Source organism: Styela clava, chromosome 15 (assembly GCF_964204865.1).
Source record: "Styela clava chromosome 15, kaStyClav1.hap1.2, whole genome shotgun sequence".
NCBI lineage: Eukaryota > Metazoa > Chordata > Ascidiacea > Stolidobranchia > Styelidae > Styela > Styela clava.
This window is the reverse complement of record NC_135264.1, coordinates 8,937,152-8,957,603: the sequence shown is the minus strand read 5'-3', so window position 1 is coordinate 8,957,603 and position 20,452 is coordinate 8,937,152. Positions and strand designations below refer to the sequence as shown.

The following is a 20,452-nucleotide window of genomic DNA, read 5'->3' as shown; positions in this document are numbered from 1 at the left end:
GGAAATTGTCCTTATATGCATTTAAATAACGGTACCTAATTTTCAAATTCAAGTATTTCATATCATATCATATGTCTAACTTTTTCAAATTCGAAAAAATACTATACTTCACAATTTCTCTATAAAAACAAAAAATTGTTTTTTATAGTTTTATCAGCTGATCAACTGATTATTAAAATTATTATATCCTCACTGATTTTTAATTTAATCAAAAGTAAGTTATGTTACATTTTCAAGTTAATTCAAATTCCAACTTGAATTTTCAGCTGCCTTTGATACGGTTATTCGGAGCATTTCGGTCAGTTGGTGTAGAATGGATAGCAAAGCCTATTACTGCTAGTGGATCTGATTTCTATCCACATCACGGATCAGTACATTTTGAAGAAGGACAACGAAATGCTTTCATAGAGATTTTTATTGTCGATGATAATGATGTAGAATTTGTTGAGACGTTTACTGTACAGTTGATTGGAAAACCAGGTTAGTAGCAAAGAGATTTTATACCCTAACAAGTGTGATAAACATTGGATTTTGCATAGTCAACCATCCAAATTCAATTGGATATGATCATGTGCAAAAGTTTTTGCCGAACTCTTTGCTATCATACTGCATTGATGTAATTTTTTGTTGTTTTCGACTACCGTATTTATTATTTTCTCATTTTAGCCTAAGTTGGAGATCTTGCCATATTAATTAGACTGTCTCATTTCATGATTTTAGCAGATAAGATGGTTTTAAAGAGATTGAACATAATATTTTCTATTATATGCTTTACACTTCCTCTAAAAACAAGGCTTTTTTCTGAGAACCCTAGTGTGCCACAGAACCCCTGGGCTGTGTTGGCAGAAACCTAGTGTGCCGTGGAACCTCTGAGCTGTGCTCTTGGAGTCCTCAAATGCTGCAGAACCCTGGTTAAAAATGAAAATTTCAGCATCTCACTTTATGTTGAATTTCCATTCAACACAGGGGGTGCAAAACTTGGAGGTGATGTATCAGCCACTGTTAACATTTTACCTAATGATTCACCAAGTGGAATGTTTGGTTTTGTGCAAACAAGAAGATCAGTAAAAGAATCCAGAACTGCTAACGATTTGGAAGGAAAAGTTGAATTTGATGTACAAAGGTTTCAGGGAAGCAGGTATATATAATTGTAAAATCATTTTTATATTTAAAAAATTGAATTGATTAGTTTTTGGTTACCACAACTAACTAGGTTGTGACATTTGAAAAAATTTTGTTCGTTTTAATTGTGCTGCAACAATCAGAGTTGATTGACAACTTATATTGCCAGACCATTTTCTCTTAATCATATGTACATGCTGTAGATAAATATTAAATAATAGCAAGATTTCAATATACTTTTCATTTTATGAGTCAACACATCACTTTTCAACTGGACATGAATCATTTATGAACCAAAGAATAGATATACTGATTATAGTTGTTAGTTGAGTTGATATATTCAATCAATTCTAGTATTATATTCATGCAATTTTTTTACTTTACAGTGAAGACGTAACAGTTTCCTGGTCTCTAGAAAGAAGTGCATTTTCAGACATCACACCGATGTTAGGTAAACTACACTTTTCAATCAACGAGAGAAGGAAACGAATAGTCCTAAGAACTTTACCAGATCAAATATTAGAAGGAGATGAAAGTTATGCTGTCAAGTTGGTGTCGGCAACTGGTGGAGCTGAGATATCTCCAGTAGCTGGCAACGCTATAGTAAGTGTGAAGTCATTTAAGAATTTTCTGATTTTGGTCAGCGTTATTCCAGCAATCCACGCAATATTTAGTTATAATTTGTCTAATTACTTGAATTAGGAAATTGCCATTTTGCTTTAAATTATGTTGCTTTCAAATATCAAACTAGAATTTAATCAATTATTGACAACATTTACATCAATATCAACGATGCTTATTTCAATTTATTGTCACAAGAAGCAAGTGGATTTTTAATTCATTCAATACAACAATATTAATCAGTCATTTTCTTAGATAACTTGAGGTCCCCTTCGAGTCTTTGAAAAATGTGACAAATCAATGACTGTGCACAAGGCATCAATATATTATTAGTTACCTCTAACGGATTGCTGGACATATTGCATACGTAGGGTGGTTGATATAACTGCTAGTCGGTTACAGGTTCCTTTGCCATCAAATTGTTGCCATACCCGACATGTGATTAAGCCGTCTTATCGGCTTTCCAATCCATCGGATAAATATAAAAATGTTATCTTACTTGTTATATTTTTAGGTCACCATAAAAGCCGACCAAGGTGCAGCTGGTACAATTTCTATCTCACAGTCTTCTACCAACATATTGACTGCAGAACCAACCAATCTATATAATGGAAGCTCTGTAGTCAAATTAGAACGAGGACCTGGTCATTTCGGAGAATGTTATGTTCGATGGCAGATTACACCTGCGGATGTAAGCACCTTTGCAACAACAGTTGGTAAGTGTAAAATAACTTATTTTTTTAGGAAAATTTGCTCAAAACAATGCCACTTACATTTACTGAGTGATAAAAATTACTCATCTCTGAGAAAAGTTACAAACAACAATCTATGAAATGCCAAAGCTATTGAATTTATATAAACTTATGATGGTATAGTATGTGCCATCTGACATGATACTTGAATCAGTTATCTGTCTCATTATTAAATCTTCAAATTTGGAAAGATATTTTTTATGCAAGTTTGTGAGCCATCAACTAAATAAAGAGAACAGATCACCAATGGAAAAATGGCAACTATCTTTCGAAATGCTACACTATTAGCTATAGTTATGCTTCTTATTTATTCACCGTGAAATAATATGACAATAATTTAGAAAGTAGCTAATCCATATTATTCATATATATGTAATGGTCACGGAATAATAATGAGTACAACACAAATTAATTTTTGTTGAATTTGTTTTATTCCAAGGTGGAGTAAGGTTTAAGAATTTGGAGAACGAAACACAAATCATATTGCAAACGGTCGATGACAATATTCCAGAAATATCTCAAGATTTCACTCTCAGACTAACTTCATCAACAGGTAAGTTGTACTGGTTGGCACAGTAAACCCAATTCACAGGTTAAAGATTTTGGATTTGAACCTCATGCCAAGTACTTCCCCTAAATGTAAACAAAAGGTCGTGACCCTTTGAAGAAACATATCAACTCAAAATATATCAGTCTGACATCTGGCTCATTATCATAGATATTCTGTTGGCAGAGATGTCTTACTTACGCAAAATTTCATTTTCCATTGTTCTTCTTTTAGAACTGATTTTGTTTTGTGAGATGAGATGGGTTTTTCATATTTAACGTTTCGCTATAATGCTAAACCAGATACTAAAACTATTCAGTTTTTTAAAATGAGCATTTAAATCATCATTTACACAGGTGGAGCCATAATCGATCCAGTCTCAAATTCAGCTCGTATCACTGTGGCAGCTAGTGACAGTCCTCATGGAACCTTTACGTTTTCTCAACCAGTTTATTATGTGAAAGAAGAAGGTGGTAATGTGACGCCTGGTGTTGCACCAACTATAGTAACAACGCCACATATGACAACCGGTACTGCTACTCAACCACATTTCGTTTCTGCTATTGCATCCTTGACACTGCTAAGGAACGATGGTCACCTGGGAGAAGTAGGCTATTTATAGACATTTCTGATTTGAGTACAGTGATATTTTATTATTATATTATTTATTATTATTTTCTGTCGATACTAAATTTTTTCATTTTTTTTGCGTGTTTCTTGAAGACAGCATTTTATATTTTTACTTTTGACAATTACTTTTGAGTTTTGAGTCATGCATGAATTGCTTAATAACATGCCACTGGGCATTAGGAGATTGCGACATCTCGTTTTCCACACAAAATGAAAACGAGAGGAATATCAGTATTCAAGAGAATATTAGTATTCAAGGGGGCGAAAGTCCTTTGCGAAATAAGCAGCGCCGCTTTTCAGTGTTTTACCCCAATTTGTGTATTTGTATTTTACATTTTGTATCCTGCTTCACAGATTCTTTTTGCTTAAAAGGTATCTGTCTCAGTATCAACCAGTGATGGTACAGCCACAGTAAATGAAGACTACTACGCTGTATCAAAGAACATTGTGTTTTCTGATGGCGAATTCACAAAAACAGTAGACGTGGAATTATTAAATGACTTGCTTCCTGAAGGACCAGAGGAATTTTTCATCAATATCACTGGTAGGTTGTGTCGAAATTGTTTAAAATCTTAATTAGAGTTAATATGCAACTTCAAAACTTGCATAAAAATTATGAATCGATTGTCGAGATCATCACTTCTGTAGGGGGGTTTCATTTAATAACTAGCCATACCTTTATTACCAACCCATCCAACTGTAGAATTTTGAATTTTTTGTTTATAATCAATATTACACAGTTCAAACTTCCATCAAATGAAAAAAATATGATGGTGGAGAAAGACGTAATCGCTCAGCTTTTACTTAAACCACCCAACAGTCATGAGTCCAGCGATCCTGTCGCTCATATTTATCCCCACGGGATACAAACCCGTGAAACTAAGCTGGGTAATTAAAGGTGCGATGGTGAGCATCTTCCTAAATTTGTTTGTATTTTCCACAGATGTAACACTACATTCACACAGTAATAATGATTACATTCCGAGAGGCACAAACAATATCACATTAGATATCCCACCAAAAATCGGAGGCGTGTCATCTGCAGTTGTACAAATTACGAAAAGTGATGGTGCTGAAGGAATCATCGAATTCCCTAATAATTTAAAACAAATTGAAGTGAAAGAAAATAATGGAACTGTGCAGATTCCCATTGTAAGTTTTGTCAAAATAACACATGTTTTTTCGATGATTCTGAAATAAGTTATGATTCTCAAGTCTGGTATGATTTGATATTCATTGGGTTGTATTATCTGAGGAGCCAGTCGAATAATGTAAATATCATAAGTATAAGGTTTAAAATTTGTTAGTTTTGTGTTCACCCTGTAGAAATAACCACACCTAGGTTGTAAAGAATTTATGAAATAGTTACTCAGAAGTTTCAATCATGTTAGTGTCGAAAGTTTAAACCAGGGTGGTCCAAACTAGTGTTATGACTGTCAAAGTTGAATGATGTGTTCGGCTAGTTTAAATTGTTAACTTATTTTTTATCCTTTTGGCCGGGAATATATGCTAACAATAAAGGCATTCGCGAGTTTATCGGTTGCTTTTGCTTGTTTTAGCATGATAAATGACAAATAATGTTCAATGTGTATGTATGCACAATAAAAGTGTTTGTTTTGTATTGTAGTGTTAACCTAATCTTGGCACTATTGTGGCCTGTGAACAATGCAATATTATTTTGGTGGCCCGTCTAGCGGACAACCTTGGACCACCCTGGTCTAAAACTATGTTCTGTTCAGAATAATAGTGTTATATTAGTATAACACTATAGTATTATACCATTTTGCTAAAAGGCTCAACAAGACTTAGACATACGGTACTATATTTCAATTTTTTTTTATATATTCTACTCTATTTATTTCACCCTGGATGTTGCACACCCAAGACTTAACCTGAAATCTCTCACTTGAGGAGCCGACATAGCTAACAGGTTACCTCCTACAGTGAATACGAGTATTGTGAATCATTTTGCTTCCAACTTAGATTCGATTGCATGGTCACTATGGTGAAGTCAGTGTGACTGTGAAAACCATGGATAAAACAGCTAAAAGAAGTGTAGACTATCTCACACCTACTGCTGGAATCAACATTATTTTCAAAGATGGACAAAAAATGGCGTACGCTAAAATTACTATAGTTGATGACGAAGAAATGGAGATGACTGAAACATTCGTTGTTGTGTTATCTGGAGTTAATGGTGGAGCAGAGCTAGGCAATCATCTAATCACAGAGGTATGTTTATGTTGACGTATCTTTGATTAAATCACTCTGAATCTTAGGCCCTCACACATTGAGAGTAATAAATTGGTCAAGCAAGGATGAACTGGTGAAATTTCTTTTTTTTGAAGTGGAATGAAATCTGGAATAGGATCAGATGTCAGGTAGAAGAATCTTATTTTATCCCAGACAGGCTATCATAGTGACTGCAAAGTGATCCTTGGGTTATTGTCCAAATTGCACCTGGAATAGCTTACCAGTTTATGGATCTAGAAACATTAAGTTAGGTACGGTAGTTTACCTCCAATCGTAGTTGTTTGACGTTTAAATTTGATAAAAATCGATACTGAAAATAAAAAAATGAGCATGAATTAGGCTATACTTCATTGGCTGGTGAGTATTTCCGTTTGTGTCTTCTTGTGTCATCCAATGCCGGTGTTTTAAATATATCATATTGACTTTTGCTTGTGAAGTTGAATTATACCAATATCAATTGCAAATTTCACATTGAAAGCATCGAGTAGAGACTCCGTCATTATACAAATCTAGATTTTATATTGAAGATGTAATATTAATTGTTTTTAGTATACAGGTTTCTAAGATGTACACCATATGCCATGTTCATCTTTTGCCCACTCTGACTATAATTGTGCATCATGCCAATGTATTTAATGGAATACATTTTCAAATTTTATGTTGCTACTCTTTCCCCACCATTTTCTATTAATTTTGTGATGGGTGGAATTCCCTAAACCAAGTCACGAGTCTAGTTGAGTCATGGGTCATTCGTGTCTCTAGTCTGAAGTTGAGTCAATCATGGAGTAAGTTCCTACTGGCAGGTAGTTGAGTATGAGTATGAGTTTTTGATAAATAGTCTCGAGTCTGATTCGAGTCTAACTCGAGTTGAGTCATTGAATCAACCCTCCTAAACATCTTACTCTTTTGCTTCAGGTTATCATAGCTAAGAGTGATTATCCAAACGGACGTTTACATTTTCTTGATGGGATTGACACATTGACTGTGAGAAATCCTCCTGCTGGTGGTGAAGGTACGAAACGAAACTTCATCCTGGAGAGAACTGGGGGCAATATGGGAGAAATCAACCCTAAATGGAAAATTGTAAGAACAGGACCTTATTATGGGGAAACAACGAGGTGAGTAATGGGTTAATTACAGCAGACTTCCCAAACTGTGTGCCATGACATACTTACTGGTGTGCCATAAAAGATGCCAAAGTGTGCCATAAACGTTCTGTTCTTATATATTCTTTCATCGTACATTCTCCCTCTCAACTCAATGGTAATAGCTGTTGTCAAGTATGAATGTCAAATTTTATGCCAGTATATCAACTTGCAATTTGTTTTGATGAGTCACCTTTATAGTTTATGTGTGCCGCAGCAAAATTATTTTAAATTTTTCTTTTTGGAATACACATTTTTGTACAAAATGTATAGGCCTACAAATACTTTTATAGTCAAGCAATTTAGAAAAGTATTCGAGTCAGATAATCATTCCTGTTAGCTATTCTCGGTGTTTTGAGTTAGGTTGATATTCGGTCCTCGTGTTCCTTACTATATTCTTGAAAATTGAAAACTATTTTGTTTTTCTTAGTTCCACTCCCATATCTGATGATTTTGCATCTTCTACTTCTGGATCTTTTCAATTTTCTGATGGAGAAGGAGGACAGAAGGAAATTTTAATAACAATTTTACCAACGACTGAAAGCCAGGAAGTAGAAGAACATTTTGCTATTGTTCTGGAAGATACTGACCCGGCAGAAATCAGTGAAACTGAGGGAAATATAACATTCACTGTTTCGAAGAAGGTTTGTGGATTTTGCTTTTCAGTCTCTTAGGTTTTTTAAAAAGTTAAAGTTGGGATCATTGTAGGCAATTAAGCATAAAGCAATACCTGATTCATACATTAGGCCCACCGGCTTATATGACGGACGGCCGATTTAAAAATACAATGTCATAACTTTAACTTCATATAACTCAATATACTATTTTCATATCAATTTGAGTTGTTGAGTTATAGTTGATTGGTCATTTTATTTGAGTTCTGGTAAGTGATTGTATCAAAAGTGAATAATACTACATTGACAAGTTATTAATCAACAGTCTTTTACTTCAGGGTAACCCAAATGGTATCTTAAAATTCTCTGGGACACCAGAAGACATTGCAAGACAAAAAGTAAGTTAAGCAATTTACCATTGTAAAACTTTGTGTGAATCTTTTAGAGTTTAATTCTTTAGGATAGGATTTACCTGTTTATTCTGGGGAAAGGAAAGCCGATAAGACAACTTTTCATATGGCAAACCACGGCCGAGGAGTCCAGCAATCCTTTCGCACATAATTATCTTCTGCAGGATTTGAATCTGCGAACCCATGCACGGTAATAAGAGGTACGGTGGCGGGCGTATTACTTACACTTAGCACGATGCACCACACCATCGGCTAGAAACTATATAGAATATTCCACTCATGGAGACTGAACCAAGAAAATCCTGAAAAAGAAATGTGGCATAATACGAAAAAAGAATGCCTCTTATTGGAGTTTGGGGTCAGGGTTGAGTTTTTGCAGAAATATTCCATGGAAAAAATGTTGAAATTCGCCCAAGCATAAACTTTAACAAAGAAATTCATAATTATTTTAAAAACTATTGTTGCCAGGTTGTTAGAGAACCAGATAGTGGATCACTGCAAGTAGTTTTTCCTGTTGTTCGAGAACAAGGTACATTAGGTGAAGTTGTACTGCATTGGCAAGCAGAACCTGGCAACAGTGAAATCGGAGCGGATCCTGACACAGACTTGAAAGAAAGTACTGGTATGTTGAATCACTGTTGTGTTCTTGTTGTGACAAATATTGAAGAATAAATATATATTTAAATTTATATATTATTATAGTTATGGTATTTTATGAACATGGATCTCAAAAATGTTCTGCCATGGTACACCACATTGGTCCCACACTTGTTTCCCTTTTCCTAGTTTCATGACTATGAATCCTACTTCATATGCTTTCTTCTACCATTTGCTTAAATTTTTCATATATATCCTAACTCATGACAGTGGGACAAGCGTGGTACATGGGTCAAGTGGAACACACTGAGACACTTAGGCCATGGCACCATATGTAAATACACCACCAAATATCCATCCTAAAGATGAATGAAACGACTTTTATTTTACCATTTAGGTGAAGTAACATTCCGAGATGGACAGTCAAATGCAGAAGTTATTGTCTATGTAAAAGGTGACGATACAGCTGAATTATTGGAAAGATTTTCCGTTAAGTTAACTAATGTGGAAGGAGGAGCAGTATTGGATAGAAATGTAGTCACAAGAGAATTTACTGTGCAGTAAGTTGTTTTCACAATGTCTTTTCATGTCATTCACTAGAAACAAGACCCGTACAATAAGCCATTAATATATCTAGCGATATGTATGGCGCTGCTATTTACTGGAAGGACTAAAACAGTGGTTCCGAACCTTTTTTAATAAATTCCTCCTTTCCTGAAACTATACCAAATGCATATTTTCTCCCAAAAAACCTTGAAATTTTTCCTTGGCTGGGTTACATTGGCCTAGATAGAATCGTTCCAATTTGACATTGCCTGTACAATCTATTACACATTGGGTAAGGTGGGATTTGAACATAAGATGTGTAACTTCGCAGTGCCAATATAGTTAAGTCTAACGCTTTACCCACCTTGTCATCATGTGAACACAATTCTGTGTTTTTCATTCATATAAAATTGGACTGCTTTCTTAGGAGACTCTAATAACACAATTTAGTAGCATTTAGTTCAATAACACCACTTCACCTAAAGTAGGGGTGTGCGACACTCTGTTTACTACCTGCCCAGTCAAGCCATTTAGTGTGGCCCTTGTCATTAGTCAAAATTTTTCCCATCAAGCATAAAATCCTGATCCGAAATTTATGTTCAAAAAGGCGCTCACATTTTTTGCTCTTGTCGCTGCGTTAAATCTTCGCCGTTTTGCCCGGTGCCTGTATTACTGTTCAACTACCGTTTGGACTAGAGATGTGAAAACTTCACGAGTAAAACTGCTACATGCTAAACCGAGAAGATTCGATTTTTCCAAAATCCTTACCTAGCTATATGTCTGTTTCAACAAAATTTTTTGTAGGTTGAAATATCAACATAAATTTCGACATGGCAGATTTACAAAGCATTTTTACGATATATTTTGGTTCTTTCAAAAATAGATACTGGCTGCTTGCTTGTACAGGGGCCTTGTTCATAGTGGAGGTGTGATTATGCTTGAAAAAATAATATATATATATATCTATTTTAAACTGCATTAGGAATATATACAAGACTATTTCATAAAAACTTCGAATGTTATGATTTCTTCTTCAGACCGAATGACAATCCTCACGGGGTATTTTCAATTTTTTCAAACGATCAAAATATCATCGTGTTGCCAGATTCATCTAGAGTTATACAAGTAAACGTAACTCGACAACATGGATTCTTTGGAAGAGTTGTCGTGTCTTTCATCATTGAATTTAATAATGTAAGTAGGGTAGTATATTAGTTAAAGAAGATAAGGAATGATATATATCTATATTGTTTAGTAACCAATATTTCATTGGAGAAGTAAATCAATAAGATGGTTTGATTATATGGTGAACCATCTGCTCATGTCTGGTTTCCAGTCCAAGTTGGATATCGGAATAGTCAAACTATAACTGGTAACTATTATCCACTACCAGTCTTGTCCTAATGAGATGTTTTTACACCTACTCTTCGGCCCATAAAGGCTCCCATAAATCTTTAATTTGTATTGAACTACTTACTAGTTTTTATATGAGTAAAAGTTGTCAAATAACTTGAAAGACTCTTAATTTCAACCATCAAACAAACAAATTGTCATTTTTAGCCCAAAGGTGATTCTTCATATCTGGACTCTGATACTGGTGATCTTTATATTCCCGATGGATCATCTTTTGCAACGACTGAAATACCCATCCAATCTACTGCTTTTCTAGCTGTTGGGGACACTTTCACCATCAGAGTGAGTTACTTTGGTATTGTTATTTATCTGAGTATATAAGAACAAGATTTTTGGCTCTTTATGATGAAAAAGTGGTCACAGAGTTGGAAAAAATTGGTATAAAATTCTAGAGGTTGCAAACCTTTATGAAACTTCATTCGACTCCATGGTCCTGATCTCATGTTACACTACTGATGCCTTCCCTTTCTACCATGGACAACCTAAACTATCATATACTACTATGCCAATGGTATCCCTGGTTGAAAGCACTCTATGCTAGCTACTACAAATATACCATAAACTAATCCCCAATTTGCAGCTATCAACAGTGGAATACATGGACAATGATGTAACCATTCCACCAAAATTATCAGATCAAGTCCAAGCTATTGTATCTGTGACTGTAGAAGCTGGCAACCCTCAAGTTGGTTTCGATCCTATAGTATCATCAGTCTATAACAGTAAGTATTAGTGATTTGATTAATATACGAATAAAAAATTTAGGTTAAAAAGAATATCTTGTTCTGATATATATTGCGGGACTGATGGTTAAAGTAAACATATGAAGTAGATTCATGCCATGTTCTGTTGGGGATAGATATAGCACTTAGGAAGAAGATTTCTATGAAGTGAGATTCATACCATTGGGACAAGTGTGAGAGACGCAACATTTTTGATACAACCGGAAATATGAAATATGTTCTGAATTAGATCATTGCTTAAAATAACAATGTTCAAGTGAAACTATCCGGAATTGTTTTTGAAATCTAATATTTGATTCGGTTCTTTCCATTTTTTCTTCAGATACGAGGAATGCAGCCAGAATGACTTTGAAAAGAATTGGCCTCTATGGCGATGTCACAGTTCACTGGGTATCTGGTTACCCAAGAAACAGAAAAACAACAGATTTTAGAGAAGGACAAACTACACCTTCATCAGATTCAGTAACGATGTCTGATGAAAATGAGAAAATGAATGTCAGCCTTACTGTGAGCTCAAGGCTTTTTATCTCTTTTAATCAAATATGCTTACATTTGGTATTGGGGATATTCAATCCATAATTCCACTCACAAATAATCAACATGGAAAATTTCTTCAATGGAATATTCCAACAAGAAAAAATTCAGTCCTAACTCTAACTTCCGTTAAAAGCTTACGTTTTTTTTAATTGAATCTTTGTATAATGACATGTCTTTTTCCCATCACGTTTATAGGCTAGTTTTGACACGGTCAAACTACGGCCCGCGGGCCAAATCCGGCCCATTGGGTAATTCAATCTCGCCCTCCTGATGGTGCCACAACTAAACTAAAACCAAATTCCGATGTTTAAGCTGAAAAATAGCTCAAAAAATTTGTTGAGATTTAGTTTTGGCACGAGGCTTATTGTTTTCCACTTTTGCTTTTGTAACACTGTAAATATTGTTCATAAAATGTAACTTTTTACGTCACACTTACATGGCACTTCAGTCAAGATGGGAAAAATTGTTGCCCCATGGTCCTTGCCTACGCCTGAGCTAATTAAAAAATAGTAATACTAATGGGTATGATTTTCTCTAAGTCTAGAGAAGAGTCTTCTGATTTAAATTTGCTTTATCACAATATATATATTTACTGATCTGTATTATACTGATTATTAAATGAGTACAAGACTTTGTTGGTCTATTATAGAATAGTCAGCTTTATTGAAGCCTTAAATATATTTTGTCTGACTTATCCCATCTGTCACACACTTGATTGTATTTGGTGATTTTTTACCTTTCATTTTTTGTAAACCTCAATATTTTTCTACAGCTTTTTCCAAATTCCGTTGATGCCGAAAGTTTTTCTGCCTATATTCTACGAGTAACCAGCCTTGTTGCTGGTGGAGCAGAAATATCGAAGAATCATGAAGTTACGGAATTCGAACCTTGTGGCGTTGTCAGATTTTCAACAGCATCTCGGAACGTGATTGTAACTGAAGATAGTGCTAAGGTAAAATTTATCTTGGTTCATTATTTTTTTAATCGCAACATATATAAGATGTTCTTGTCAGAAGGCCCCTATAACATAAAACAACATCATTTGAATATGTTAGAATCTGTACTGCATGAAAATCATCAATACCTTTACTAAGAGATGGTGAAAGAATATTGCAATATATAGGTGTAGTGAATTAAGTACGGTAAGTATAATATAAGTTGGGACAAGTAAAATTTGAAATTTATTATCTAACCTGTAAGTAGCCATAGATATTTTGTAATATGAATAATAAACTATATAAAAGAAAAAGATGTAAAAATGTAAATACTCAAAATATTTAACCCTTACATCTTCAATGCACTATTCTAACATCCAGTATAACAGAGTAAAAAAAAATCAACTACAAAAGTTTGCAAATCTCACTTAAACTTCAATTTTGACTTTTTCTTACAAAATTTGGCATTTCGACTCTTGATTCGGAAAATTAATTCTAAAACCAGTAAAAAACATCAACAACATAGAGTGTTGAAGTTTATGTATTTGTTACAATGAGCAGGTTGACTATTTTTTTACCCATCTTGGACTGGTATACAGATGAGAGGCCATAGTTTTCAATATGATTAAGCCTTCTTATCTAATTTTTCTTTTCCTCAGAATAAATATGAATATCCTATTTATATATTTAGATTTCACAGCTATGCCAACTATTTCACTAACGAAAAATGTTTTCATCTAGGTCTCTCTCACTGTTCAAAGGCTTTATGGTAGTCGATATGACATTGATTTAATTTACTCAACCACCCCTGTCACTGCCATTCCTGGGAAAGATTTCATGCCTGTGACAAATGGAAGAATAAAACTGAAAAGTGCTCAACAAGAGGGAACTATAAACATTCAATTGATCAAAGACAATATACCTGAGATGAGAAAAGAGTTTATTGTTACGATAACAGAAGCAATTGAAGATCTTGGTTTTTATAATGGTAGGTGCATTGACATGCTCAGGATAGGATTTACATATTACTCTCTGGAGAAGAGAAAAGATGATAAGGTGGCTTAGTCATATATCGAACCATGACTTCTAGTCCAGTTACCAGTCCATGCAGGGTATGGGATTAGTTAGTCAGGTATTTGTTTCAAATGCATGCACTTGATAGTTCAGGGAGCCATACCCGACTAGCGGTTACATGAACCACCCTAAGTTAACCACCATTCACCTTGTTGAGGGTCACATACAGTATACAGTTTTCCTCCTATTCTCGGCATGCTTGTTCTCAGTTGAATATACATGATTGTTAAAAATCAATGCTTGTGTAAAACCTTGTTTGGAGAAAAATTATGAAATGCTTCAATAAAAGCAGGCCAATTACAGTTAGGTATACCGCTATTTAGTAGAAGTCCCTGAACCCAGAATTACCGGCCAAGTCGAGTCACTGGTCATCCGAGTCTAAAGTAGAGTTCATTGCTGAGTTAGTCTCACTAGCAGTTAGTTTAAGTCTGAATTATTTTATTCAGATGACTTGAGTTACTTTAGATAACTTGAGTCAAACTCAAGTTGAGTCAATAACTCGAGAATCTTGAACACTGAAATATACTATCTGGTATGTCATTAGTCCACTCAAATTCTTTTTCATCTTGTCAGGTCTCTCTCCTCGAGTACTTCACTCAGAAGCTATTAGTAGAGTTACTATTAAAGAAAGTGACGATGCTCGCGGAATATTGAAATTTGAACAACCAGAAATTATTGTCAATGAAAAATCAAATGATGGATCTAATATAGTGGTCATAATGGTTGATATACTCAGAACTGGTGAGTAATAACATATCATCATCGTCAGGCCAAATGTAATGCCCCCTCTCTCACGAATTGTTTTTTGGCGAAACTTATTTTTTATGGAAATTCTCTGTATTTTTCTGACCAAAATTTTTTTTTTCTGACAGGAAAGTAATGCTCGAATATATGGACACAAATATCTAATGAATAACCAACGTCAGTACTGATAGCGTATATGACTTACATTGAAGTCACTTTGAAATAAAAAGTGCGCATGATGAAATAAAAAGCTCTTTCATTGAGTTAAAATAAAACAGCAGAATCATTTGTGAAATATCTTGTTCCGTGAGACCCATGAGAATTTTCCAGCAGACAAATTTAGCGAAACCATCAATTTTTGTTTCATTTTTAGTTGGGACATTCGGTGAAATATCTGTCATGATGAGCACAATAGGTGGTGGTGAGAGATGGCAAGACAAATATATGAGAGATGTAAAAGGAAATGAACAAGCAGATGACGGTATTCGTGAATATTTATTATCACAAGATGGCAGAAGGGCGACAGCAGGAGAGGATTATGAAATAAGACAAATCAACGCAACATTCAAGGTAATAATTTGTGAATTGTTTTGAATAAATTGTGAATTTGTGAATAAATTTGTGAATAATCTTATTTTGGAGGTAGATTTTGGTATCTGACCATTTTTGTCTTTATTTTTTATTTAAAATAGCACTATATATTGTTTTCATTATGTTTTTAAATTCCATACATATTTTTTGATGTGAAAATAATGTTTCTATGTATGTATGATTCAAAATCATTTTTTTTTATAATTGAGTAAAATTTAAATCACCTTGAGTAATCTGAACGTAATAACACGACTAACCAATGAAATAGAATTCATCCTGTCAATTTGTGTTAAATTGAAAAAATAAAAAATTCTTAAGCTTGTTGCAGCGAAAACACAAAATGGGCGATATTGAAGTTGAGATAAAAGTTGTCAATACATATATGAATTCTAGATTGATATTTAAAATAACGTTGGTTTAATGCAGGGTGACAGTTTCAATCGTTACACATTACCTTTCGTCTTCACTTTACAAGAAATCTTCATACTGTGAAAAAGTTTCAACAATTTTATCATTTTTAAAGATAAATCAAAACAAAATCCAAGTTCCAATTGTCATTCTTGATGATGACGAGCCTGAGCCATTAGAATCGTTTTTCGTATTTCTTCACTCTCCTACTGGCGGTGCAAAACTTGGAGATTTTAGGACACAAAATGGTGGACGAATAATGAAAGTTGATATTCCAGCTAACGATTACCCAAATGGAAATGTTGGATTTGCCTCCAGGGATGGTGAGCGTGATGATGCAATTTTCAATTAATATATCATGTGAAAATAGTCTAGCCTCTTCATCATTTTCATAGATAATTATTACTGAAGCTCATTCCTTCTTTGTAAACTTACTATATACACACTCATGCATATATCATTACAATGTAGTATTGCTTCTGCATCCTGACTTGTTTGATTGTTCCCAATCGACTGTCTCGAAAATGTTGTGTTCCACTTGATTACCAATTGTACGAATCTCACTTCATATGAATACTCCATCCAGCCTTCTTTCTGACTAAATATTATAACTATCCTAAGCCAGGACATATCATAAATTCCACTTCATATGCTACTTTCATCATTGACATGCAATATATATCTATCCCAATTCAGAACAGTTTTTATATGCACATGGGAAAACAGGATTTTGCAATAGAAAATGAAATAATTACGTATTGCACCAAGTACAAAATCATGATGAAAGTAACCTTATTTTATGAGTCTTGAATATGCATGATAAACAAACTGACCTATACATGATTATAAGTTATAATGGTTAAATTTAAAAACTTACACTTAGAATTAGCTCGAGGCCAGTGGAACTGCGGGCCACCGTATCTGCATAATTTGCAGTTGAGCTGAGCCAGCCCTATGTCTACGATTGGAGCAAAATCAAGTGTCATCATTGACTGCCTCAGTTTTCAGTCAAAAATACTGTGTGCCAGATAGTAGCTAGAATTGAAATTTTATTATTTGAAATATTCCAGGTGTAATAATATATGAAGATTCTTCATCTCGATCTCTAGACCTTGTTGTTAGTAGGAAATCTGCTTATGGAAATGTAACTATCAAATGGAGAGCAATTACTGACTATACTTATAATATCAAAGAAGGGTAAGATTTCTCTTTCTACATTTGATTATATAGAATTCTTTTGATTTTAAGTATAGTTTGAACTATTGGTTACCATGGGTTTTCAAATATGAATGGTCGACTTGGTTTTTGGTTTAGTTACTGGTCTAGGTTTAGAACGAGAATAACTATTCAGTTATTTGTTCCTAATGGTTTGGGAGATAGAAGCAACCAGGTTTTTCGAATTAGCGAACTAGGGTTGCCTGGATAAGTTAAAAAAATTTGATTAAGACCTCAAATTGATGTGAATTTCAAATTAGTCTCTAGCTATTAATTCCCATTGAAATTAAACTTTGATGATGAAAACTTTGCTCATTCAACTTCTATTTTCCTAATTTCTGTAACAATAATTTTCCTATTCACCATTAAATATTTGAAATTCCAACCGCCATTCTGCCACAGTCTCCCACTCATTTTTTTTTTGAAATTTATCTTATTTTTTTTTATGTTATTAATACAATTAGCTATGATGTTTTGATATTTTAAACCTCTTATTTTATATAGATCATCAAATACTCCTGAAAGAATTGATCTTACTGATCAACTTGAAAAAACATCAGGAGAAATATTTTGTCCAAAACCAAAGTTGGATTGTATTATTACTATCAAGTTGAAAGATGACCAGGTTAGATATGATATCTACCTTACATTAATCATTTACAGAAACTATAAAAAAGACGCACAACCTGTGCCAATAGGAGAAGAAATCAGGGGTCACGGTACCTTCCATGACGTTGTAAATAAATAGCATTTTCTTTCAAGTTTTACAAATTTCTCCAAATATTTTTCAGATCGCGGAATTTGAAAACTGGTTTCTTGTTGAAATATATCAAGTAAGTGCGGAAGCAAAAATAGACTCAACAAGAAGATTTATTAACGTAACTATGGCAGACAGTGACCACCCATTTGGAATGTTTCAATTTACCCTGCAATCAAGGTATACTTTATCTATATTTCAATTTTTTTTTTCAAATTTCCAACAAAATTAACTTGAAGTTAAATATATTTTTTTAACAGGCTTCCAGTTGTGAGCAAAGGCAATAAAGCAGTCGGGCTGACTATAGAAAGGATTGGTGGGCATAGGTTTAAATCAGAAGTACATTTTTATACAAAGCAACTGAAAAGCATTATCAACATAGCAAGAACAACCTTGTATCCAGCAGTGGCAGATGTTGATTACGTGAAAATTATTGGAAAGGCTGATTTTAACCCCGGTCAAGTATGTGTATTTATATGTAAGCTTTGGTGGGACTACTCAGGAATTGAATTCTAGATCTCTAGAATTTAGGATTCACATATTCAATTAATCATTACCAAATCTTAATAGACTTGATAGTGAAGCCGCGGCAACCCAGAGGTTAAGTGAACCACCCTACTGCCTGTATCGTATTAGGACCTGTTAACCCACTCAAAGATGTGGTGGCAATATAGGTATATCTATATATATAGTGAAAACAGTTCCAGACTAAAATTATCATTTATTCACTGAAGTTATATTTTACTAGACCAACGTTTCCCAACCTTTTTTGGTCGCGGACTATTTTCTCAACGGCGAAAACCTTTGCGGACTCAAGGTGCGTTTATTGCAAGCGTACTCTGTTTGAAGAATCAATTAAAAACCAAACGCAACAGAATTTTAACGAATTTCAAAATCGGAATTTCGCCGCAATTACGCGTTCGTTAAATTTTTTAGTGTATAAAGGTCTTTTCTGTCGCACAATATTTAATCTATGACAACGACGAAAATTTAAAATGTCTTTCTATTTTAATTTAATTGTGTTCATGGTAACTCGCGATTGCGTCGACTTACGACAAAATGAGAGCATTACTTCTTTAAAATGCCACGGCAATCTGCGAACATACAAATGTAAGAATATATTGCCCGATTACATTTAGTTTTGATACATTATTTTGTGATCTTGCGAATTTGTTATCGCCGTTAGAAAAATCCTACTACCTGCTATAAATTACAACTTGATTTAGTACTCATTAAACATATATTATTTAGAGTATATTAGTAAATCAAAAGTACCTGTTCATCACCTTGCTTTAATATTAATTTAATTTATCATGCTTTATCATGACAATTCGTGGGCACGAAAATGCGTGGTGAAGTGCCCGATTATATTTTGTTTTGATTCGTATTTTTGTGAATTCGACAAATCTGAGTTGTTCGTACAATACTTTCGGCTCTCCAGTATTGTACGTACCAATGTGGAGGCAGTAAAGCCAAGAATCTTAAAGGAAAATGCCCTGGTACGTATACTCCGGTAGCACCCGAAATTTTGCGATTTGGAATGTCTAAAAAAGTGTTTTTAATCGGTCACGGACCATCATAAAACAAAACTTATGGTGTTCTTCATTTTTTTTAGTATTTTGTATTGCCGCTTCTTAATTTAAAAAATTTGGGTTGCCACCAATGACACCTACCAGGAAAAAAATTATTCCTCGGTGTTCGAACTCGCGAGAAACACCAATTAGGTATCTATCGACGCGTGTGCAGACTCGTGTTTTCGTCGGAAATCCACAAGTGAGTTGTAAAATCCAATTGTTTGATTAAGCGACGAGCAAGTGACCTGTCGCGTCACCTGTTACCAAATTTTAGAAAAGTAAATTAATTGCTATTCTAGTAGTTGGATATTCGAATATATGCCCAGCCCTACTCAGTAATTATTGACTCGATTAATGTTATGTGAATAAACTTGCTTTTTATGTTTCATGTAAATTCTAACGTAAATCGTAACTTGGCTGATAGTTTGTTTCGCAAAAACGTTTGCGGCGGGCTGTGAATTTCTGACTCGTTGCAGACTCACTCAAACGCTTCGCGGACTCATTTGAGACCGCGGACTCGGGTTGGGAAACACTGTACTAGACAAAAGCTTCTGGCTCCGAGAAAACCGAATTTTGACTACAATTATGTCATATTCATGATTTTTCTGTTTGTGTTGAAAATGTTTGGTTAACTAAATGCTCGATTTTTTTTCCCTTTGTTTTTTAACTTCAGGAATAACAACTCTGATTCTGAAGAATATAAATTTTCAATACACAACTTACAACTGACTTTAAACATTGGGATTTTAAATATGACTTAAATGACTGTTAATAGCTCAATGTATGTTGACTCGCGAGCATTGGGCCACTGCTAATCAGACTGAACTACTGTAATTACATAGTAAATAAACATTAAGAAATCTAGATCTTGAAATCTAACCTTTTTTTTATATTTAGGAAGAAGCTTTCATCAACATTCCACTCCATCATGATCTCTCTTCACCAAATCCACTCCCTCAAATTTTTCAAGTTAAATTATCTCATGTATCTGGAGATGGATCGATTAATTACGAATATGATACTGCTAATGTTACCATTGTAGGAAAAGAAAATACAAAAAGAGTTTGGAGAGTATATGAAGCGTTACAACAGGTTGGTGTGCTTCTATATATGTTAACTGGTATTGTGCAATATAAGTTTGGTGGAATTCCCTACCTTGTGACTGTTTTCCTGATCATATTGACGCTGAACTGGTTCAAATCTCATGCCAATCGACATCTGATG

At 34.2% G+C, this 20,452-nt stretch overlaps 1 protein-coding gene across 2 annotated transcripts in view; it reads left to right on the top strand.

The window, feature by feature from the left end:
- LOC120334577 (adhesion G-protein coupled receptor V1-like) overlaps positions 1-20,452 on the top strand; it is a 61,964-nt gene that overhangs the window by 32,468 nt on the left and 9,044 nt on the right. For both annotated transcript variants that reach the window (XM_078120479.1, XM_039402082.2), the window contains exons 47-74: positions 267-480; positions 967-1,138; positions 1,509-1,725; positions 2,258-2,459; positions 2,935-3,048; positions 3,399-3,649; positions 4,045-4,216; positions 4,616-4,824; positions 5,656-5,904; positions 6,841-7,043; positions 7,501-7,714; positions 8,023-8,082; positions 8,563-8,716; positions 9,089-9,251; positions 10,275-10,431; positions 10,798-10,932; positions 11,231-11,372; positions 11,716-11,900; positions 12,703-12,882; positions 13,607-13,853; positions 14,513-14,680; positions 15,057-15,253; positions 15,798-16,005; positions 16,753-16,879; positions 17,402-17,522; positions 17,689-17,834; positions 17,915-18,116; positions 20,126-20,320. In XM_078120479.1, coding sequence (XP_077976605.1) covers positions 267-480; positions 967-1,138; positions 1,509-1,725; positions 2,258-2,459; positions 2,935-3,048; positions 3,399-3,649; positions 4,045-4,216; positions 4,616-4,824; positions 5,656-5,904; positions 6,841-7,043; positions 7,501-7,714; positions 8,023-8,082; positions 8,563-8,716; positions 9,089-9,251; positions 10,275-10,431; positions 10,798-10,932; positions 11,231-11,372; positions 11,716-11,900; positions 12,703-12,882; positions 13,607-13,853; positions 14,513-14,680; positions 15,057-15,253; positions 15,798-16,005; positions 16,753-16,879; positions 17,402-17,522; positions 17,689-17,834; positions 17,915-18,116; positions 20,126-20,320 — 5,004 coding nt within the window. The remainder of the gene's footprint in view (positions 1-266; positions 481-966; positions 1,139-1,508; positions 1,726-2,257; positions 2,460-2,934; positions 3,049-3,398; positions 3,650-4,044; positions 4,217-4,615; positions 4,825-5,655; positions 5,905-6,840; positions 7,044-7,500; positions 7,715-8,022; positions 8,083-8,562; positions 8,717-9,088; positions 9,252-10,274; positions 10,432-10,797; positions 10,933-11,230; positions 11,373-11,715; positions 11,901-12,702; positions 12,883-13,606; positions 13,854-14,512; positions 14,681-15,056; positions 15,254-15,797; positions 16,006-16,752; positions 16,880-17,401; positions 17,523-17,688; positions 17,835-17,914; positions 18,117-20,125; positions 20,321-20,452) is intronic.